The sequence below is a fragment of the Ambystoma mexicanum genome, chromosome 4p, assembly GCF_040938575.1.
Source record: "Ambystoma mexicanum isolate Mex_15411 chromosome 4p, UKY_AmexF1_1, whole genome shotgun sequence".
Taxonomy (NCBI): Eukaryota; Metazoa; Chordata; class Amphibia; order Caudata; family Ambystomatidae; genus Ambystoma; species Ambystoma mexicanum.
The window spans coordinates 159,323,032-159,342,769 of NC_090927.1; the positions used below are offsets into that span (position 1 = coordinate 159,323,032).

Consider the following 19,738-nt stretch of genomic DNA (forward strand, 5'->3'; position numbering starts at 1 on the left):
GCCACTGATTTCCCCAGATTAACCTTGAAACCTGAAAATTCCCCATACCGCTCCAAACTTTGCAACACGTGCAGGATCGATTGGGGCGGCCTGGTGACGTAGAGTAGTGCATCATCCGCAAACAAACTTATCTTGCAAAGTGTCCCTCCCACCTTAAGACCGCTAATCTCTTTGTTACTCCGGATCGATACCGCCCATGGTTCCATCACTAGCGCGTATATGAGCAGGGTTAGGGTACATCCCTGACACGTTCACCTCCCTAATCGGAAGGGTTCTGATTCGTTCCCATTGACTACCACTCTCGCCAAGGGTTTTGAATACAATACCTACATTCATCCCCTCCATCTTGGGCCCATCCCCAAAGTAAAAAAAAACCTCCCCCATAAAGCCCAGCTAGCCCGATCAAATGCCTTCACGTCCAAGGATAGTAATAGAGCGCCCTCTTCCCGAACAGGCTGTGTACTCAACACGTGGAGAGTTTTCCGCATACTATCTGCGCCTTGTCTGTTGAGCACAAACTGCACCTGGTCTGGGTGAATCAGTCATGGGAGATAGCTCTCCAAACACAACGCCAAGACCCTGGCAAAGACCTTCGCGTCCACATTTAGAAGGGATATGGGCCTGTACGAAGCACACCCTTTAGGGTCCTTCCCTGATTTTGGCATCACTGCAATCAGTGCCTGAAGAAACGTAGATGGTATTGTGTCTTGCCCTATTATTAAATTAAACAACTTGGCTAGCGGTTTTGCCAACAGGGTCTGGTATTGCTTGTAGAAGTCGACTGTGAAGCCGTCTTCCCCCAGTGCCTTCCCTATCTTCAACCTTTTAATGGAATCCCCAACCTCTTCCCCAGTTATCTCTACCTCCAGTGCCTCTCTCTCTCTCCGTCTATAAGCCTAGGGATGTTTAGCCCGGCTAGGTATTGCTGTATGTCTTCCACCGACTCATCCTTCTCTCTAGTATATAGGTCTTTGTAGAAGCTTGCAAAACAATTGTTATATCTGTCCCACCTTTCCACAGCCGTCCCTCTGCATCTCTAATGCCTTCAACCCTCCTATTTCCCCTGGTACCTCTCGTCCTATTTGCCAACAGGGTCCCCACCATGTCCCCCTCTCGTAGTACTGTTGCCTGGTGTATCTCATCCTCTTATCAACCTCTCCAATCAGGTCTGTGTGGAGTGCCTGTCTTTTATCCCCCATTTCTCCCAGAAGGGACTCCCTGTCTGTTTCACTCTGATTCAGCTGTGCCCACATAGTTTTCAGTTCTTCTCGCAACCTCCCCTCAATTAATCATCTTTCACATTTCCTACGGGAACCCTCTGCAATGAGCAGGCCCCAGAAAGTGGCCTTGGCCGCCTCCCACACCGTCGCCATGCCCGTCTCCATGTTATGATTAATCTCAAAGTAGGCCTCTATCTCTTTCCTCAAGAACTCCCTCAACACTTGATCCCTCATCAGAGTGTTGTTACACCTCCACCTATAACTCTGTGCGGCCTTCGGTACCCGCCAATCTACTACCACAAGTTCATGGTCTGACTATGTAATGGCCTCCACCCTTGGGACACTGACCTCTCCTTCCCCTTCCCCCAGTATCAGCAGGAGGTCAATTCTCGTGTATGATTGATACAGGGGAGAAAAAAAGGTGTAACCCCCCCCGGTCCTGGCCACGATCTACACCACACGTCCACCCAGAAGTACTCCTGCAAAAGATCTCTCAGGGCTAGATTGTCCTTTGCCCCTCTCCTAACCCCAACACCCTTTAATGACCACCAGTCCAGGTTGGTGTCCATTATCAAATGAAAGTCCACACCCAGGATCATGGTGCCTTTTGCCCACTCATCCATCACCCTGAATATCCTACAAAGAAATCCCACCTAGCCCTGATTGGGTGCATAGAGGGTAGCCAATGTGATTCGCCGTCCCTCGCATGTGCCCTTAATTCCCAGGAAGCTACCCCCAAAGCCTCCCCTGGATTCGACCTCTGCCAAAGGAAACGCTTTACCCAGGAGTATACCCACTCCTTCCTTTTTTGGGGATTTGTCCGAAGCCCAAAAGTTCCTTCCTATCTCCTTGCCTTTTATTGGTGATTCCGCTCCCCGATGGTAGTGTCTCTCTTGCAAGAATAGAGCCACCAACTTCTGCTTGCGGAACATGTTACTGGTAAGGATTCATTTGTTTGGACAATTCAAACCCTTGACGTTCAGCATACCAATCCGACTCTCAACCATGATCCCTATTCACCCATGACACCGCCCGAGCCCCACTAAGCCCGAGACCACCCCCATATTAAGGATCCATGGCAGACTATGTCCCTTCCCACGATTCCCACCATCGCCACCCCCTTCTCCCAACTCCCCCCCTTTCCCCTAGATTGAGGCGTCCGTCTCCATCTCCCAGCATGGCTGTCCTGGGTATCCTGTCAAACAGGTCTATTGCTTCCTCACATGTGGGCCACTCTGGGGGGCTGATAGAGCCTAATTGGTGCCAAGGGGTGGGCCCCAATCCCCTCCCCTCAACCCTCCGTGCCCCCATTCTCAACCACACACAACCAACTCTCAAAACATTGTACAAAAACCAACGGGGCAGCCCACACAAATGGAGCCGCGCCAACCCCTCCCCATAACGGCGACCAGTATCCAGGTCGCATGGGCCTCAGAACCAACCTCAAACCGCCAGGCCTTCAAGCTACTCAATGACCACACAGCCAGCGTGCGGATGAACAGCACCATTCGCACGCCCCCCTACTTCCCCTCTGGTGTCCCCCTTCTGGGGAGGAGGAGTGTTCAGCCTCTTGAACTTCGGAACACCCTTAGCCCTTTGCGTTCTTCAGGCTGCTTCCGGGCATCTGGGTCTTCGGGCAGGGTCTAGCCCCCTACCCCCTCGCTCCAACGAGGGGCCTGCCTGGCTGCCGACCAAGTCCTCCGTCCATAACCCTCTGTATGTTCTCTTCGGCCACCAGATGGTGTCTCTCCCACTCCCACTCAAAGACCAGGGCGAATGGATAGCCCAGCGATACTTAACTCCCTTCTCCTGCAACCACCTGGTGAGAACCCCACACTTTTTCTTTCTCAGCAGTGTATGGGCGGAGTGGTCCTAGAAAATGGCCACTTTTGAGTCTCCATATTGTATTTCCTTCAGGCCTTTTGCTTTTTCCAGAATCCTCACCTTGTCTCTGTAGTAGTGCATGCGGGCAAGTACTGTTCGAGGTCCCCTTGCTCCGCCGCCTGCCCGGTGGACTCTGTCGATCGTAACCCCCTCGCCAGCATCTGCCCCAAGGACTATCTTTATTATGTCCTGCACCTTATGTTCTAGGCCAAAAGGGTCTCACCCTCTACCTCTAACAGTCCGAAGAAGCGAAGGTTGGTCCTTTTTTCCTGGTTCTCAATGTCATTCACCTTGAGGCGGAGCTCCTCTTCCCGATGCTCCATTTCCATGAAGCGCGCCTTCTTCTGTGTCTCCAGTAGCTCAGTGGATGTCTGGTTGGCCTCGACCCCTTACATTCTATCTTCCAATGTAGTCACTTTGGCGGAGAGGTCAGCCAATCGTGTCCCCATGTCCGTTCTCATCCCTCGTATTTCCTCAAGGATAGTCTGTTTTTATGGAGCTGAGCTCCTCTGGGATCATGGAGACACTTCCGGGTTCCATCACTGTGTCCTCTGCCTGAAACTGGAACTTTGCTAGAGCCCCCTTCCAGCTCATGGGTTGCCCGACCTCCCGTCTAACTGTCTTCAGTGGGATTCTGCTAGTCCAAAGGAGCATCTCCCGGCGGTGGGGCCCAGGCCCATCAGTGGCGCAGCCCCTTTCTCGTGAATGCAAGGGGGAGAGCGGGGGCACAACCAGGGGGGTCCCACAACCTAGGCGGGTTGTCTCCTGGACCTTAAACTCTGTCCGGGTATGCCCCCAGTGATGTTTTACCCCCAGGCGAGCGAGGGCTTAGTCCCAGCTACCTCTCAATAGTCCCTGCAGCAGCTGCCGTCCCTTGGGGTTTGGGGAGCCCCTCCTCGTGGGGATCGATACTCTGTTGTTGCCGGGCTTGGTCCTGCCCCTTGCACACTCCTCCAACTGTCCACCTTTTGCTGCTGAGAACTACATTGGCCCTGACCTTCCTCCGTGGGTCCAGGGTTCTGGCCTCCTCGTTTGGTGTGCTGTGCGACTACCTCGTGGTCCACCCCAGGAGTTCCATCCCCTCAAATCGACCCCTGCTTTTGTATACAGATGGAGAAGGTGTCGCTAGCGCAAAGTGCCTCCCTGCAGGTTTACATTTTGTCTCAGACTTGGCCCAATGAAATTTGAGCCAGAATGTCACTGTGAAAATTGAGCGCTCTTCCACGCAATGTTAAGCACTGGGGAACCAGCACATCCACTGCTCCTCCACGGTGCCTTGACTTACCCCCTCTCATCAGAACCTTAAAGCAAAGGGTCTAAAATCACATTGAACGTTTGGGCACCAGTCTATTTCACCTCCCGAGATCAAGGGCTATAAGGCGCCCAGAGTTGTGCCCATCCAGACACCACCTATGTTGTCCCAGCCTGGTAAGCCCATGAGCCGTATATTGGGCCTCACTGCACCTACACCATGTCCACCCCAGCCAGGCCCTCACATGGACAATGAGGGGGAGAGGGGCTTGCCTCTCCTCCCCAGGTCAATGCTGTCTCACTGCACCTGGATCAGGCTCCATGCCCCCGCGATGAGGGTCGCAGCACTGTGTCTTTTCGCCACTGGGGGGTGGGCGGTTACATCCCTGCCTCCTCACCAGCAGCTGTTGGAAAAATTGAAGACCACCCACCTGCCTTTGACCCACATACCACATCCTATAAGGTAGGGTGTGGCTAAATGACTGTATATCTTAGATATAATTACCTTGATAAAAAAAATGTAATCAAGAAAAACATTTTAATATGGAAAGAAATGCAAAAAATAAAAAGACAAAAGAATTCATATAAACAATGAAAATAAAAAAATCCAAGGGAAATAAAAAAATATATTAAAAAAATGTGATCAAAAAGAAAATTAAAAGGGGCAAGGCATTATGACCTACGGTCAAAACCTTGGGAGTACCTGTCAATTTGACAAAAGGTATCCCTATATACCACTCCTAGCATTAGCATTTGAAGTCGCTAGTGCGGCTGTCCTTTGGTTGATCCATACCGCTTCTGTATCATTGAGTAACATTAACCAAGTAACACTAACATTTTCCCTTAGATCTTTATGAACATTGTGATGAATCCCAGGGTATCACCACTGCTTCCATGGGGGTGAGCTCTTTCCTATGAGGCCAGGGAGGTGAGATCACTACCCGATAGTCCCCCTGAAGGTGGTACTCGGCTGGTGGATCTCATGGGGAGGGAACTCCTCTTGGGGCCAGTGATGATAATCTTGGGAGAATGCGGTATACACCCCTCCATTTTTGTCCCCTTTTACCTCTCACTCCACTCAGTGCACTGTGGACCCCCACCCGTCTGCATATCTGCATATCTCTGTAGGGTAGAAGACCCCATCCATACAGATGGTACTGGGACGGGGAAGAGTGAGGCTTACCCAGATGGATTTCACACAACCACTGACACCAAGAATAACAGGCAAGGAGGCAAAAGCCAGCAGCGGAACCAAAATATGCTGTACAGTCAACTAGAGTAAGTCCTAGCAATAGAACAGGAAGAAGGGCGGTGTACCTTGTCAGATCCTACTTGGAGGATCCCAGAGCCAGCTGGAGGCTCGCTGCAGAGAACAGGAAAGGCTAATGGAGCCTTGCCGAACACATGCTATGTTCCCCATTGTCCATGTTGGAGAATCGGACCACACGTCGGGCCGATAAGCACACGCAGAAAGGGACCAGACCTGGGAACATTGTAAGGACACACAGCGATAATGGAAGAAAAGCAGAAGCCTGTGGCAGGAAGAAGCAGTCCTGCGAAGCCACCCGAGCAAGCCAGTAACCCCACAAAAGGTACTTGGGTTACCGTAGCGGGTGGTGGAGATAGAAGAGAACGAAGGAGGCAGTTTGGGAAGGCTGAAGAACCAGTACTTGGGAAAAACAAATAGACAGTTACATGAAAAACAGTGCTTGGCAGGTTAGTGAACCAGGCCTGATGCGAGATAAACCAGAGTGAGGGGTCTGGGACCCATACAAAGTCAGGGAAGCCCCACAAGTGCAGCACACAATGGTCTGGGCCTCATACCAAGTTGGCCAAGCTCTGCAAGAGCAGCACATAGGGGTCAAGGACACATACACATCCAAAGAAGCACGCAATCAAGGGGTTGGGGCCCACAGCAAGTCGTTGAGGTCCAGAGACAAGATAGAAGGGTCTGGGACCCACACAAAAGAGAGAGAAGCTACACAGCAAGTTGGGGAGATCCTGCAGCAACTCAGAGGGGCCAGGGACCCACATAGCAGAGAAAGAGAGGTGCAAGAAGTGAAGATATGGGGTTGAGGACCCACTGCCAAAAGAAGGGGCATTTTCTGGAATAATAAGATTTACATTCAAGTCTGGCTGGATAGTGAACCGGACTTGCTGCTACATTTATGAACTGGAGAATTAATAGTTTAAGAGTCCCTCCTGATACTTGGGGAACTGTGTGTTTTTGTGTATGTTTGGAGGAGCATCCAACATCAAGAACGTTTAAGTTAAAGAACCACTTGTGTTTTCTCTTCAAGAAGACACACAGTTTTCCCTTAGTTAGTCTAGAGTTTAATGGACCAAAATAGGTCTGACACAGGACGGTGGACGTTTTACTTTATTGTACATCCTGACAGTATCCTTAGTGTTTTTGTTGAGGTAGGGCAACCCCTCGTAGAAATTGGGCAAGATAGGTTTTCCTTTTCTTTACTTTTATATATAAATAAAAGTCTTTGCCAACAAATATGCCACCATTGTGTCAGACTCGTACCTCTGCACCCATACAACATTTTAGAATGCATAAGTCCCTCTTTGAAAATGATATTGTTATGATATTGAAAATGATATTGAACTCTTGCTTGCTCATTTTATTTCTGAAGTGGAGTCTTGGTGGCCAGATCACAGCTGCTGAAGGAGACAGCATTTCTCAGACAACAGAACTCAGAGCTTCAGCTTCTGCTTCACCAGTATCTCAACTCTAAGGTGGGAACACAGAAATTATTTTTCTTGTTTAGTATTTTTCTCACTCTCGTTGGCCTGATTCATAGCCCTTACAGTAGTGCCGCTAGTAGTGGACTTGCTCTTGCCATCTAGCACCTACACGAGGAGCTCTACTCAAGCTACTGGAAAAATCCATGGTCAGGACAATATTGATATGTGTTGTGTTGATTTAAAAAGGGGTGATGGTTACAACCGCCTAATCATGAAATCCTAAGAACAGAAAGCAAAGAGAAAGACACAGGTGGCACAGTTAAAACACACTGGGCCTCATCACGAGTTGGGCAGTATCCCAGTCGTGTTACCGGCCACCCGTCCAGATCACGGGTTGGGCGGTAAACGTAATTCCCTTGGGGAATTTTTGCCGCAATTACCGCTGCAATTACCACCAGCAGTATTACCGTGCAGTAATTGTGCCAAAAATCTGAAATTTTCCACCACATTTTTCCCCCAGCTTTGAGCTTAGAGCATTTACCCCCAGCTCGCAGCTGGGGGTAAATTCTGCCATACTCGTGTTTGGGCAGACCCTTAAATGCAGCGATAATAGCGTTACCGCTGTATTTAAGGGTTACCGCCCAACTTGTGATGAGGCCCACAGTATTATTTTGAGGAAAAAAAAGAATGTTTGGTGAACCTGGCTCTTTGCACCCCTGAAAACGTAGTGCTAAAGGACTACACTGGGGCTTTGACCTTGAAGCTGTCCATTTGGAAAAACGTAGTGCCAAAGAGCGCTTAAATCTGAAATTGTGCATTCTGGGATGCATAGTGCCAAAGAAATGCACAGAGACTGTGAACCAAAGACAATGCTTTAAGGGAACCCCGGTAAGAAAGACATTAAGATTGGGAACCTGAAGAATTGCAACTGGAGCAGGATGAGTTAGACTAAGGGCTACAATAGTTACAGAAGCATAACGCTCATCCTGAAAGCATAAAACTCATCTAGCAACCTTTATTGTAATGCATTCTTTACAACAAATAAACCCCCTGCAATACATACATATAAATACATACAACGGTCAAGTGGTATCATTCTTCAGAAGACCGCCTCCACTAGTTCCCAGTGAAATCCAGAGTCTCACTTAAAACCCCCTGCCTGGTCTACAAAGCACCGACCTGCTCATTCTTTGCTAAATACCAAAGAAAGTTTCCTGGCACTCCTTTGTCTCAACAGACCCCCATTTTTGCCTGACTTTTGTATTTTTTCAAATGTTAATTTATTTAGTTGATTCGCCTGACACTTCTACTACAGAGCACAAATACAGAGAGCTGAGGCAGCCTATTGTCATTGTGTATTTACCAAGTATCATTGATTATGTTGGTGTTGGGGAGCAAGTGTTGGGGGTGGGGGGCGAAATGCCTTGGTACATTAGAAAAGGCACATTAGTTGTCAGTGGGGCCTACATAAATATAGTGAATAACATATACATGACTGCAATTAATGTATGTACAATTAGTTAGCATTGGGAAGGCCTGGCAGAGTGCTTGGTAGGAGGATAATCAGGATAAAGAACGCCCCGTCACTGGCTAGGAGGTGGAGCGTCACCTGCACTTAAATACGTCCACTGACTGAAATGCATTGAGGCCAAGGATTGAGCCAGGGGGTCAGTGCAGTGGTGAGGGGTCAATAGAGAGAATGAGTGGAAGCAGGAGGCAACGTAATGGAGGTGTAAGAGGATTCAATTCAACACTACAGCTAAGTCAACGCCTAGTCTATAATACTGAATGAAAACCCTTATTGATATATCTTTAGGTCCAGTTCATGCGTTCTGGATGACTACCCCTATATAACACCCCTCTCTTGGAATCCCCCTGACCCCACTGAGCCAAGAAGTAGTTCTGTTTTGCAAGTTTAAAAGGTTTATTTGATAATTTAAACAATAGATATATATATGACACCTTATAATAAATTAATAATGGAATAGCACACTTAATCTGATATGATAAAGATCAACAACGGAGAATCTGGCACTAGCACACTTCTTATAATCACTAATGAGTTGACATGAAATGGATAAGGTAGCACACTGGTAAATAGGAACAAAAGAAGAAGGTGGTACAAAATGCTTTATGGAGTTCAAATGGATGCAAGGTTGAATGAATGAAATGCAGTATAGAAATACTCAATATGATTTCAACAAAACAATGTAATCACTTTTCTCTGGCAATTCCCTCCCCCCCCCTTGATGCAAGGCAAGGAAATGGAAGGAAACACACAGTTCTCAGAAATGCAATCAAATGTAATCAGTTCAATCCCCCCCAAGCTTAGACAACAGAAGTTTAAAACACAGATAGGAGTTTTGAAAACACGGGCCCAAATGCTTTGATATGTGCTAGCAATGGATGAGAAATATGCTGGAAATGTTTTTAATTCCCTTTCAGAGGTTCAGGGTGAGTGGTATCTAGTTAATATTAGTCCAGGCTCACACTAGCAATGATGCAGGGATAGTTAGCAGGTCAAACGAATTTCTGGCAAATGGAAAGCAAACAGCAGCAGTTTTTACATGTGAAGAAATTGCAAATCGCGGTAAAATTCGCGGATGCGTGTTCCGCGATTGCGGTAAAACTATAAGGGGTAGGAATGCGGTTCTTGGTGCGATTCAAAGCTACGATTCTAAGCTATCAGAGGAAAGTTACTGCAAGTCTCTAGCCCAAACGGTTGCGGAGATATGACCGATTTACTAGAGGTCGTTTTTTGGTTTTTGCAAATTTCAAAAGCTCAAAATGACAAGTGCAGCTTGCAACTAGAAATGACAGGTGACAGCTAGGAGGCAGTTCTACTTAGGTTAAATAGATTGAATTAGATGAATTTAAACTAAGAGATATTTTGCACATATTGCAATGTTTGAAAATAGGCATTTTGACTTGCCTTCAGGGACACAGAGTGGTTTTAAAACGCCGGCTTTTGGATAGTGGTGAGTACTGGTACTGCACCCATTTTTGGGATTTAAGAAATGAATTCCCAACAATTCTAGGTTGCATTTGGCAATCAGCATTGCCATTCCCAATGGTTTCAGACTACTGTGCGGGTAGTCCAATGGTGGTTTTAGGCAGTGTCCTTCTGTGCCCATAACATCGGCAAAAATGGGTGGCAGCCTATTCTTCCTGCATTTCCCTGTGCATTTTCTGGGAAGCTCTGGCCATCATGATGTTTTCATGTCAGTACTGCACAGTTTTGAGGTAGGGCTAGGATGCATGGGTAAATACATCCCACAAGCCCCCCTCTTGCGATGGCCATTCGGTTTCACTGATGGGACTCGCAAGATCTGGGATGTTTCCTCCTCTTCTTCCAATAGATGGCACAGTTCAGCATCTTTTCCTCCATCCGGTACTGATCGATCAGTTCTCCTCGCCGGTCCTGATGGGAATATTGGGCGGTCCACTGGGCCCATTGGATCTTCGTTCCCGGTCTCCGTATCATCCTCCTTGGCCCGTCTTCAGGTTTTCTTTCTCCTAGGATGACAAAGGAAAAGCGGCAATACCTACTCATAGACGTTTTTCCACCACCGTTGAGATAGTGGGGCAGCATATGCATTTCATCATCACGAAACATTACATTCTTATTTTGAAAAAAAAAACAGTATAACTAAGAGACAGTTTCATGCAAATCACAATATTTTAGAGACTAGATGTGGTATGTTTTATGATTGGAACTGAATTAGTCTGAGACAGTACCCGCTAGGATTCCAGAGGATTCCTCCAGTTGTTGCAGAGTGTGCCTGGGATGGCAACATTTCAACTGGTTTATGTGGACCCACTTGTCTTCCCCCTCTGCCGAACCGCCTTTGGGGATGCGGATCTTGTAGGCCACAGGGGAGATCTTATCGACGATCTCAAAGGGTCCCTTCCATGTAGGCAAAAATTTGCGCTGCTTGGCCTGGTTCCTTTGGAAGTTGTATAGATAGACCCGGTCTCCCACCTGATATTCCTTCCTGGAAGTTTTCAGGTCATAATGGGTCTTCATGCTATCAGCTGATCTTTCTAGATTCCGCTGAGCGTAAGCAAAAGCATGTTGAAGGTGTTTCCTTAAATTCTCCACATACTCATGAGTAGTGGAGGCATTTATCAGTGTCTGCTCTTGGGTCCTGTAGAGCAAATGCTGAGGAAGCACCATCTTGCGCCCAGTCATCAACTCAAATGGTGACATTTTGGTTGCAGATGAAGGGGTAGATCTGATGGCCATTAGGACCAGAGGTAATCGGATATCCCAACTTGGCCCAGAATCTGCCACAAACTTCTTTAATATGCTCACAATTGTCCGGTTATATCTCTCTACTGCCCCAGAAGAAGCTGGTCTATAAGCAATATGCAGCTTTCTCTTGACCCCCAGTATCTCCCACATCTTTGTCATTACTTCACTGGTGAAGTGGCTACCTCTGTCTGACTCAATCCTTTGAGGTAGACCAAAACGGGAAAAGATGTGGTTAATCATCAAGGCAGCTGCCGTTTCTGCCTTGCAGTTTGGGGCTGGGAGACATTCCACCCACTTGGTAAACAAGCATGTCACGGTCAACATGTACTTATTCCCCCTAGCCGAGCGAATCACAGGGCCCACAAAGTCGATTTGTAAATCTGACCATGGCAGTGTCATTCCCCTCTTTTGTAAAGGCGCCCGGTGCGTGAGGGATGATGGCTGAAATTGTGCACACACAAGACACCCCTTCAAGTATTGGTCGAGGTCCTGCCCCATGTGTGGCCAGTATGCAACCTCTCTTAAGATTTCCAATGTTGTGTGAAACCCCCTATGACCGGCGGTGGCCGCATCATGGGCGTGACTTAACATCAGGCTTCGGAATGAGGTAGGAACCACCCACTGATCGTGGCCAGCTTTGGATTTCCTTACCAGCAAACCGTCTTGGATCCGGAACATTTTTGGACATTTCATCAACACTCTTAGGTCCTCTTTCCCAATGTAATCGGTATCCGTCAGGGGAAAGTTCTCAGGGTCCTCAAGGTGCTGGTAAAATTTACCGATAATTGGATCCCCCTTCTGAGCAGTAATCAAATCATCATCAGGGGTCTCCTTACTCCATTGTGCAATTGAAAGGTCGTTGTGAGCATTTGTCTGGGACCTAGTGATAGCAGTGACCTGGATTTCCCCCAACAGGGACTCAATCTCAATTAGATCCCCTTGGATGGCCCCGGTTTTGGCCAGCTGATCAGCTAAGTCATTTCCAGTTTTGTCTGGTCCCTCTACTTTGGAATGACCCTTGATCTTTTTCCAGTAGATGGTCATCCCATTCGATGTGACCAGATCATCAATGTTTTGGATCAACTTCCCATGTTTCAAGGGTTTGTTGTTAGCACATAACATGCCTCTGGTTTTCCAATTAACCAGGTGCTCCACGAACCCGTTCCGTACATAATCCGAATCTGTGATTATGACCAGTTCGTGGAGTTGATGCTGGACAGCAGTGAGGATGGCCTGATGCACAGCCATCAATTCTGCCACCTGACTACTTCGGGGACCAATTTTGTATCCAGCGGAGGGTTCTGGGGACTCATTCACCCATGCATTCCCTACGCCGGCCACCAGTTCTTTCTCCCCGTTGTTGTCAACATGGTAAGAGCATCCATCCACATACACAGTGGGCATTCCCTCACACTTGTCTTCTTCAAAGACTTTGTGTGGGGAATTAAGGTATGCCTCCATGTTGTCCTTGATTTTCAGACTTTCGTCCTCGAGACAGTTTTCTCTGGCACAATCATGCAAGTCAGCCAGACCTTGCGCGAGGGGACTCTTCTTGTTTTGGCCATATCGGACCTCCACAGGAAAGCCTTGCATTGACAGAATCCAGGAAGTAATTCGGGAATTACTCAAATTTCCGGCCCGGATTCTGTCACTTTGGAGATATTGCAGAGGCTGGTGTGGAGTCTCCACTATGATGTGTTCCCCCTGGATAAACGGGCGGTAATTCTTCAATGCCCACACCGTTGCCAGGAGTGCCTTCTCACAATCGTTGAATTTTTCCTCCACAGAGGATAAAGTTTTGCTCGCATAGGAGATTACTTTATTGACCTTGTCATGCTTTTGGTATAATACTGCCGTCAAGCACGTATTAGAGAACCCTGTCTCCAGGAAGAACTCCTTGTTTCTGACAGGGTAAGCTAGGCAAGGCGCTTGTGAGAGGCTTCTCTTGAGTTGTCTTACTGCCTCGGCTTGTTCTGGACCCCATTCCCACTTGACCCCCCCCTTCAGGAGATGAATCAGGGGTCTGGTGATCTCTGCGTAGCCCTCAATGAACTTTCTGCTGTAATTAGTCAGTCCAAGGAGGCTCCTTAGTTCCCGCAGAGTTGTGGGGTCTTTCAGTTTCTGAAGTGCTTCCACTTTCTTTTCCTGGGGACAGAGACCCTGAGGAGTAATCTCATGCCCCAAGAAATTAACACGGGTTCTACACCACTGTGCTTTCTGAAAGGAAAGTTTTGCTCCGGCGGCCCTCAACTGTGTCAGAACATAACGGATCTCCGCTATGTGTTCCTCCACAGATGAACTTTTGATGAGGACATCATCTACATAAGCCAGGTTACCCCTCGCACCCAGGTCGGGCATGGCCTTATGTAGGAAAATGTTGAATTCATTGCCGGAGTTGAGGTATCCGAAGGGAGTCCGGGTCCATGTGTACTGCTGGCCCCCAAAGGTAAAAGCCAGCTTGTATTGGTCCTCCCTACTGACAGGCACAGTCCAGTATCCATTGGTCAGGTCTATTGCAGTGAATACCTGTGACCCCTGGATCTGGGCCAGCCCTTGGTCAATGTAGGGCAGAGGCCATCGGGAAGTATGGACCCGTTTGTTGAGCTCCCTAAGGTCGGCGCAGAGTCTCCACTGGCCGTTTGGCTTCAATATTCCCAGCACCGGATTATTGAAGGTGCTGTGGACTGGACGGATTATTCCCCGGGACTCAAGGTTCTTAATTATTTCCGTAAGGGACTCCATTGATGCGAGAGGCAAGCGATATTGCTTCACAAACACTGGAGTCATGCCAGGGTCCGTGGGGATTGTTGTGGTGTGGATGTCGGTGCGACCACAGTCATATGAGTCTACCGCAAAGAGATCTTGGAAATCCAAGAAAACTTGTTTCAACTTTTGCCTTTGTTCCAGAGTCACACAGGCATCAGCTAGGTTGACTCTCTCTTCCACCATCTGCCTGAAGCCTGGAAAGACTTCTGGTATGGCTATCTCAGCGGCCTCCTCCAGCTGGGTGGAGAAGTCCCTGGTCAGAGTGCTGATTTGGACTGGAGGCTTCAGGTGGGAAAGGCAGCCCTCATGGACCTGGAAAATCACCTCATCCCTCCTGAAATCACAAGTCACATCTTCCTTACCATAGGGGCAGGAAGTGTACACCAGGAAGTTCCCCCCATGCCGGGTAAAAATCCTGTCTGGTGTTGTATTGTCATGACTGTCACTGTCAAAGCAGTCCTTGGGGATTGGTCCTAACAGTTCATTTACTAAGCCGATGGAAAAATGTCGGTCATCAACCGCCATTCCAATAATGGTGCCTGCGGCTAGAGTAATACTCTTTAAGTCGCTGTTATCCACCTCTATTGGAATGGTGTCATGTTCTATGTTGACTAATGGAGTTGGGTTTACCCCCAACCCTTGCTGTTGGAGAGAAGCATTTAGATGTATGTAAGCATCAGGGTTTTTCAACTCTTGTCCCCTTTTAACTTTCACTTCCAGGGAGAATTGTCGGGTCCTTTCTGGGATGGTGACTTCCTCTTTGATCTGAATTTCAACTGCATAAGGTAGCAATTGAGCTGACCTAAATGCCTTTTCTGGATCATCAAAGCCCATGGGATTATCCGCTAATCGGGACCAAGCTTTGAAGTTTATTAGGTCCAAACTAATGGCAAAGCGATTGAGAATGTCACTGCCTAAGTAAAAGGCGGCAGTGACGTCTCGCACGACCCAACAATTATGGACTATGCTCTTGTTGCCAATGGAGATTTTGAGCATACACCTGCTTGGCAGGAGATGTTTGGAATTAGGTGCTTCCAGGTCCGTTTCCCATTTGTCTATCAGTTTGACGGCGGGAATGGCTGGATCTTTTGGGAGTTGGCGGAACATGGCTTCGCTGATGAAGCTCTTACCGTTGTTCACACACACTCGAGCGAGAACAGAGTCCTTCCCATCATTTAACTGAACAGGGATGAACAACTGCTCTCCAATTTGCTGAATATCAGCCAGGCTCTGAGCTGATTTCACATCTTTCTGGACTATAGGAGTGGGAGTTTCAGATTGTGGATTGGTATAAAATTTCAAAGTGTTTCCTTCCAGCGTGGAATACCACTTTAGACTGGAAGGAAGGTTGATTTTCAGAAATAGAGAGGACCCCCCATCACCAGTCTGTTGTCCTACTGCTATTACTGTCACGTCTGGAATTTGGTTATTCTGGAAGTGAAATTCTACTTGGTCAGATTTTTGTTCAACCATGTGGCAGGTGCCGTTTAAACTAACATGGTTGACACTCTGTTTTAATTTTATTGGTCGGCTAGTCTGGGTCCAGAGGACCTTGTTTACACAATCTATTAGGGGTGACAACCTTCTCAGGAGGTCATTCCCTAGTAAACAAGGGGTGCCCTCTGGGGTCACAACTATGACCGGGTGTTTCAACTTATGTCGCCCAATTTTAATGTCCAAATCTGCCGTCCCCTCGACGGGAATTTCCTTCCCGTCAAAGTTCTGTAGTTGTCCAGGAAGAGAGGTGAGAGGAATTTGGTAATTCTCTCCCCTTCCTGCATTCAGTTCGTCAAAGGCCCTTCTGGACAGAAGGGTAGCTTGAGATCCCGTGTCCACCAGTGCCGAGATTGTACCCTGCCCCTGTACTTGTACCGGGGCATAATATCTTCCCTCCTTCTCCTCAAGGGGGCACAGATAATGTACATTTTTGGACAACTGGTGGGCTAACTTTCTGGTTTTGGACATCGCTAGCGAAGAGATTTGGTCAGAATTCTGTGGAGAGCCTTGGGAATCTGAAAGAAAAATTTGGCAACTGGAGATCAGAGCCATTGTGGGTTCCCCTGGCTCCGGTTCTGGGCCACCCCCCCCCTTTTGGAGGCAGTCACCAGGATGGGTTTGAACCAGGGGATTTTCTTGCTGTTGGTTCTGGGATGAGATGGTGGGCGGCGGTAGCTCAGTCTCCACATCTCCCCAGTCTGGATTTGCATCCCTAGGGACCCATTTTTCTTTGGGAGGAGTTCCCCCCTCTCTGAAGGGGAAGATCCTTTTCCCAGGATCCTCTGAGGATCCCTCTCCCTCAAATTGGAAGATCTGTACCTCCTCCTCAAACTGAGTCTGTTTGGGTCTTTTGTTTCTCCTACCCCCCCTCTGCTCCTTAGGAGGCAGACTTTCAGGGGCCAGAGATTTTGTTTCCGGTTCCTGGGTTTCCAGGGGCTGTTTACAAGTGAGGAAGGAAGCTTCCTCCAAGGCTTTACACCCCCCTTCCCTTTGTGCCTCCTCCCTGGGAACCGGTGAGTTATCGGGGTGCTGCCCCCGTCATTGTTCTGGAGCACCAGGTCCAGAGTTGGGTGCGTTCTGCGCCGGCACGCCCATCTGAGGGTTCTGCTGAGCCCTCAGTATGTGACCCAGATCCCGCGCCATGTTTTGAACCTGGCGCTCTAACTGGGAAACCCGCTCAGGTTGATACGGGGCCCTGTTTTCTCCCCTGGGCTGATCCCGGGAAGGGTAGCTGTCCCTTCTTTGGTAGTACCCCTGGTTGGGAAGATTTGGGTACCCCTCCACCCTTGGCCTCCCCTCTCCCGGATTCAGTGGTCTGGGCTCAGGGAATTGGGGAAAGAAGGATGGATGGTTTTGGGGCTGAAAGTCGGGAGGATATCTGGGGAAAAAGTTCTGCCCAGGGTTTGGTAATTTTCTGCCCTCCTGTGGGAAGTTTGGAGGGGAGTTCCCTGGGTTAGGTGCTTGGCTGGATCCCCCCCCTTGGGCTGGAGGAGTCCACACATAACCCAGGATGGGTCTGTTTCCCTTGTAACGGGGACTTACATAATCAGGAGAGCGAGGGACCCCATTTGTGGGGCTGCCTCCCTGGCTCCCTGTCTGTGACTGGCCCGAGGACCTTCTGGGCCTAGCATTATTAGGTGCAGGTAGGTTTTTAGGCCCCCCCATCTCCAAATCTAAAACGGGGGTGACCTTTACCTCTGCCACCTTGGCAGCAGCAGGGGAGGTGTTGGCTTTGGGGTTTTTCTGGGCATTGCTTTTATTTTCTATGGGCTTCTGCACCTCATAGATCCGGGTAGCCTGTTCAATGACCCAGTCTAAAGATCTTTTCTCATGAAAATCCCTCACAAGCTGGGTCATGATATATTTGGGCAAGGCATGGAAAAACGTATTTATAAACTCTCTACTATCTGTGCGCACCCTTCTTGTGGTCTGTGCAAAAGCACGCTTTAACTCCTGCACAAATTCTTGTGGGGCCTGATCCTCCCCACATTGCAAATTGTAGGCTGCCTTGCGAGCCTCTTGAGGATTTCTGTGAACAGAAAAATGTTTCAGGATGGCCGCCTTATAGGTGGACCATCTTAAATGATTTTGGTCCTCCAGCCCCGCAAAGAAACTGGAGTATTCCGGGGAGAAGGTCCACTTTACATATTGAATGCAGCTTTGGCTGTCCTTCAAATGGAAAGTCTCCATCATTTGTTCAAACAACTCTAAGTGCTCCCAAACAGAATACTTAGCGTTCTTATGGTAAGGCGTGATGACGCTCCTGATTGCCTTAATCTGCTTTAAGGGGTCCTTAAGCAAGGCCCTTTTTGCCTTATTGGCCTTTTTGGTTCGGGTAACCCTTGTCCATTCTTCCTCGGACTCAGAGGCACTGCTCCCAGAGGTTCCCATCTGTTCTTCCAGGTTTTCCCGAATTCTGCGAGCCTGAGAATGGCTGGCAGAATGTGGGGACCTGGTCTCCTGTGTCCTGCGCAGTTCAGAGGAGTCTTCAGATTCCTCCTTGCTGCCAGGATTTGATGGGTACCCCCTCCACTGACCTAACTGGGCAGAGGTTTTCAGGATGCCCTTAATGGGCCTACTCTCCTGGGGTTCCCCATTGAACTGTACTGTACTTGGGTGCCCATACCCGGATGCCCACCCCTCCATTCCTGAGTGGTACTGGCCTATGAGCCCCATACTTTTAGCTGGATAGTAATCTGCCATCCCTGTGGCCCTGTGCTCATGTGCACCAGGGGACATGGGGGTGGCAGAGTCCAGGGACTGAGAGGTATGAGGGCCTCTGGTACTAGGGCTCCTGAGGTTATGCTCCGGAGTTTCCATTTCCCAGCGAACCTCATCTCTATCCGCCCCTGCTCCCTGTTGCAATGCAAGAGCCTGCATTTGTGCCTTCAGTTCCTCTGTTAAGGCCTTACTCGACTCTATCAGTTTCTCCTGCATCGCTACCTGTTGCTGGAGCCTATCATTGTGTTGACAGAGGGCCTCATTCTCCCTCTGTGCTTCCTGGTTGGTCCTGGAGAACTGGGCCAGTCTTTGCTGCAGGAGGTTTACCTCCTGGGCAATGTCCCTATTGGCCTGCTCCTTTCTTGCTAGAGCATCTTCCACCCTTCTGGTGTGCTCTACCAAGTTCTGGTTTTCTTTTTGGAGATCACCCAGCCCCTGGAGGGCCAGGTGATTTTCTTCCATTTTTCTTTTTAAATGGCAGACTTCCTGGCCTAAGGCGTCTCTTTCCTGACTAAGAGCCTGCATCTGCGCCGCCAGGTCGTCCCTTTGCCTTTGGAAGGCGCCGGCTTTCTGGCGCTCCTGATCAAACTCTGCCTGGGTATCCAGGTCTTTCAAAATTAGTTTGTTGCTCTCCTCTTTCTCTCTGTCTAGTTGGATTTGCAGGGTGGCTACCTGCTCTGTGCATGCCCTGTTGAAATTGATCTGTTGCTCCAGCTTTTTCTGGTTCTGCAGTAAGGAGTCCAAACTGTCTTGGTGCTCCTTCTGCAGGGCCAGAAATCGGGTATCCTGGTCTGTCTTTTCCTGTTGTAGGATGCCCATATCCTCTTTTATTTTAATGATATATTGCCTACTATCATTTTCTGCCTCCTGGCTCCTCTGCAGCCTCTGCTCAGAAGAGTCCAGATCAGATTGGGCCTTCTGTAATGCCATCTGTTGCCTATTTGCCAGATTTTGGCTTTCAGCACATCTATCCTGCATGTCTCCCATATATAGGTACAGGTATGCTGCTATCCTGGCAATCTTATTGTGTTCCTCTTTGGCTTTAGGAGCCATATATAGTTCACTCAGGGCCACATGTAAGGGACCCTGATCTCTATATATATCTGACCCTGTTTCAGTGACCTGTTGTGTGATGGCCTGCAACCACACATCCTGGCCCTGTTCGGTCCATTCACCTCTCACAAATAGCTTATGCAAGAGGTGCTCTCTGGCTATTTTCATGTCTACTAAGGTCGTCATTCTAGAGATTGGTCTCTGTCCTGACTTACAGAAGTTTGTATTTTATTTTTGCAGAACAGAACTTTTCTTGGAGTGTCCCTTTTGAGGAATGCTTCACAGCGTAATGCAGCGTGGTGATCCGACCGGATGTATGTATCCCGTCAGTTAGCACACTGTATTAAGCTGCACAAGTGGTAAATCTAACCCAACGTCTCAGCTCGAGCCCCCAATT

At 48.6% G+C, this 19,738-nt stretch overlaps 1 protein-coding gene across 1 annotated transcript in view; it reads left to right on the top strand.

The window, feature by feature from the left end:
* Positions 1-19,738, top strand: part of DRC1 (dynein regulatory complex subunit 1) — a 742,360-nt gene that overhangs the window by 708,309 nt on the left and 14,313 nt on the right. Inside the window, exon 16 of the mRNA XM_069605601.1 lies at positions 6,998-7,100. Coding sequence (XP_069461702.1) covers positions 6,998-7,100 — 103 coding nt within the window. The remainder of the gene's footprint in view (positions 1-6,997; positions 7,101-19,738) is intronic.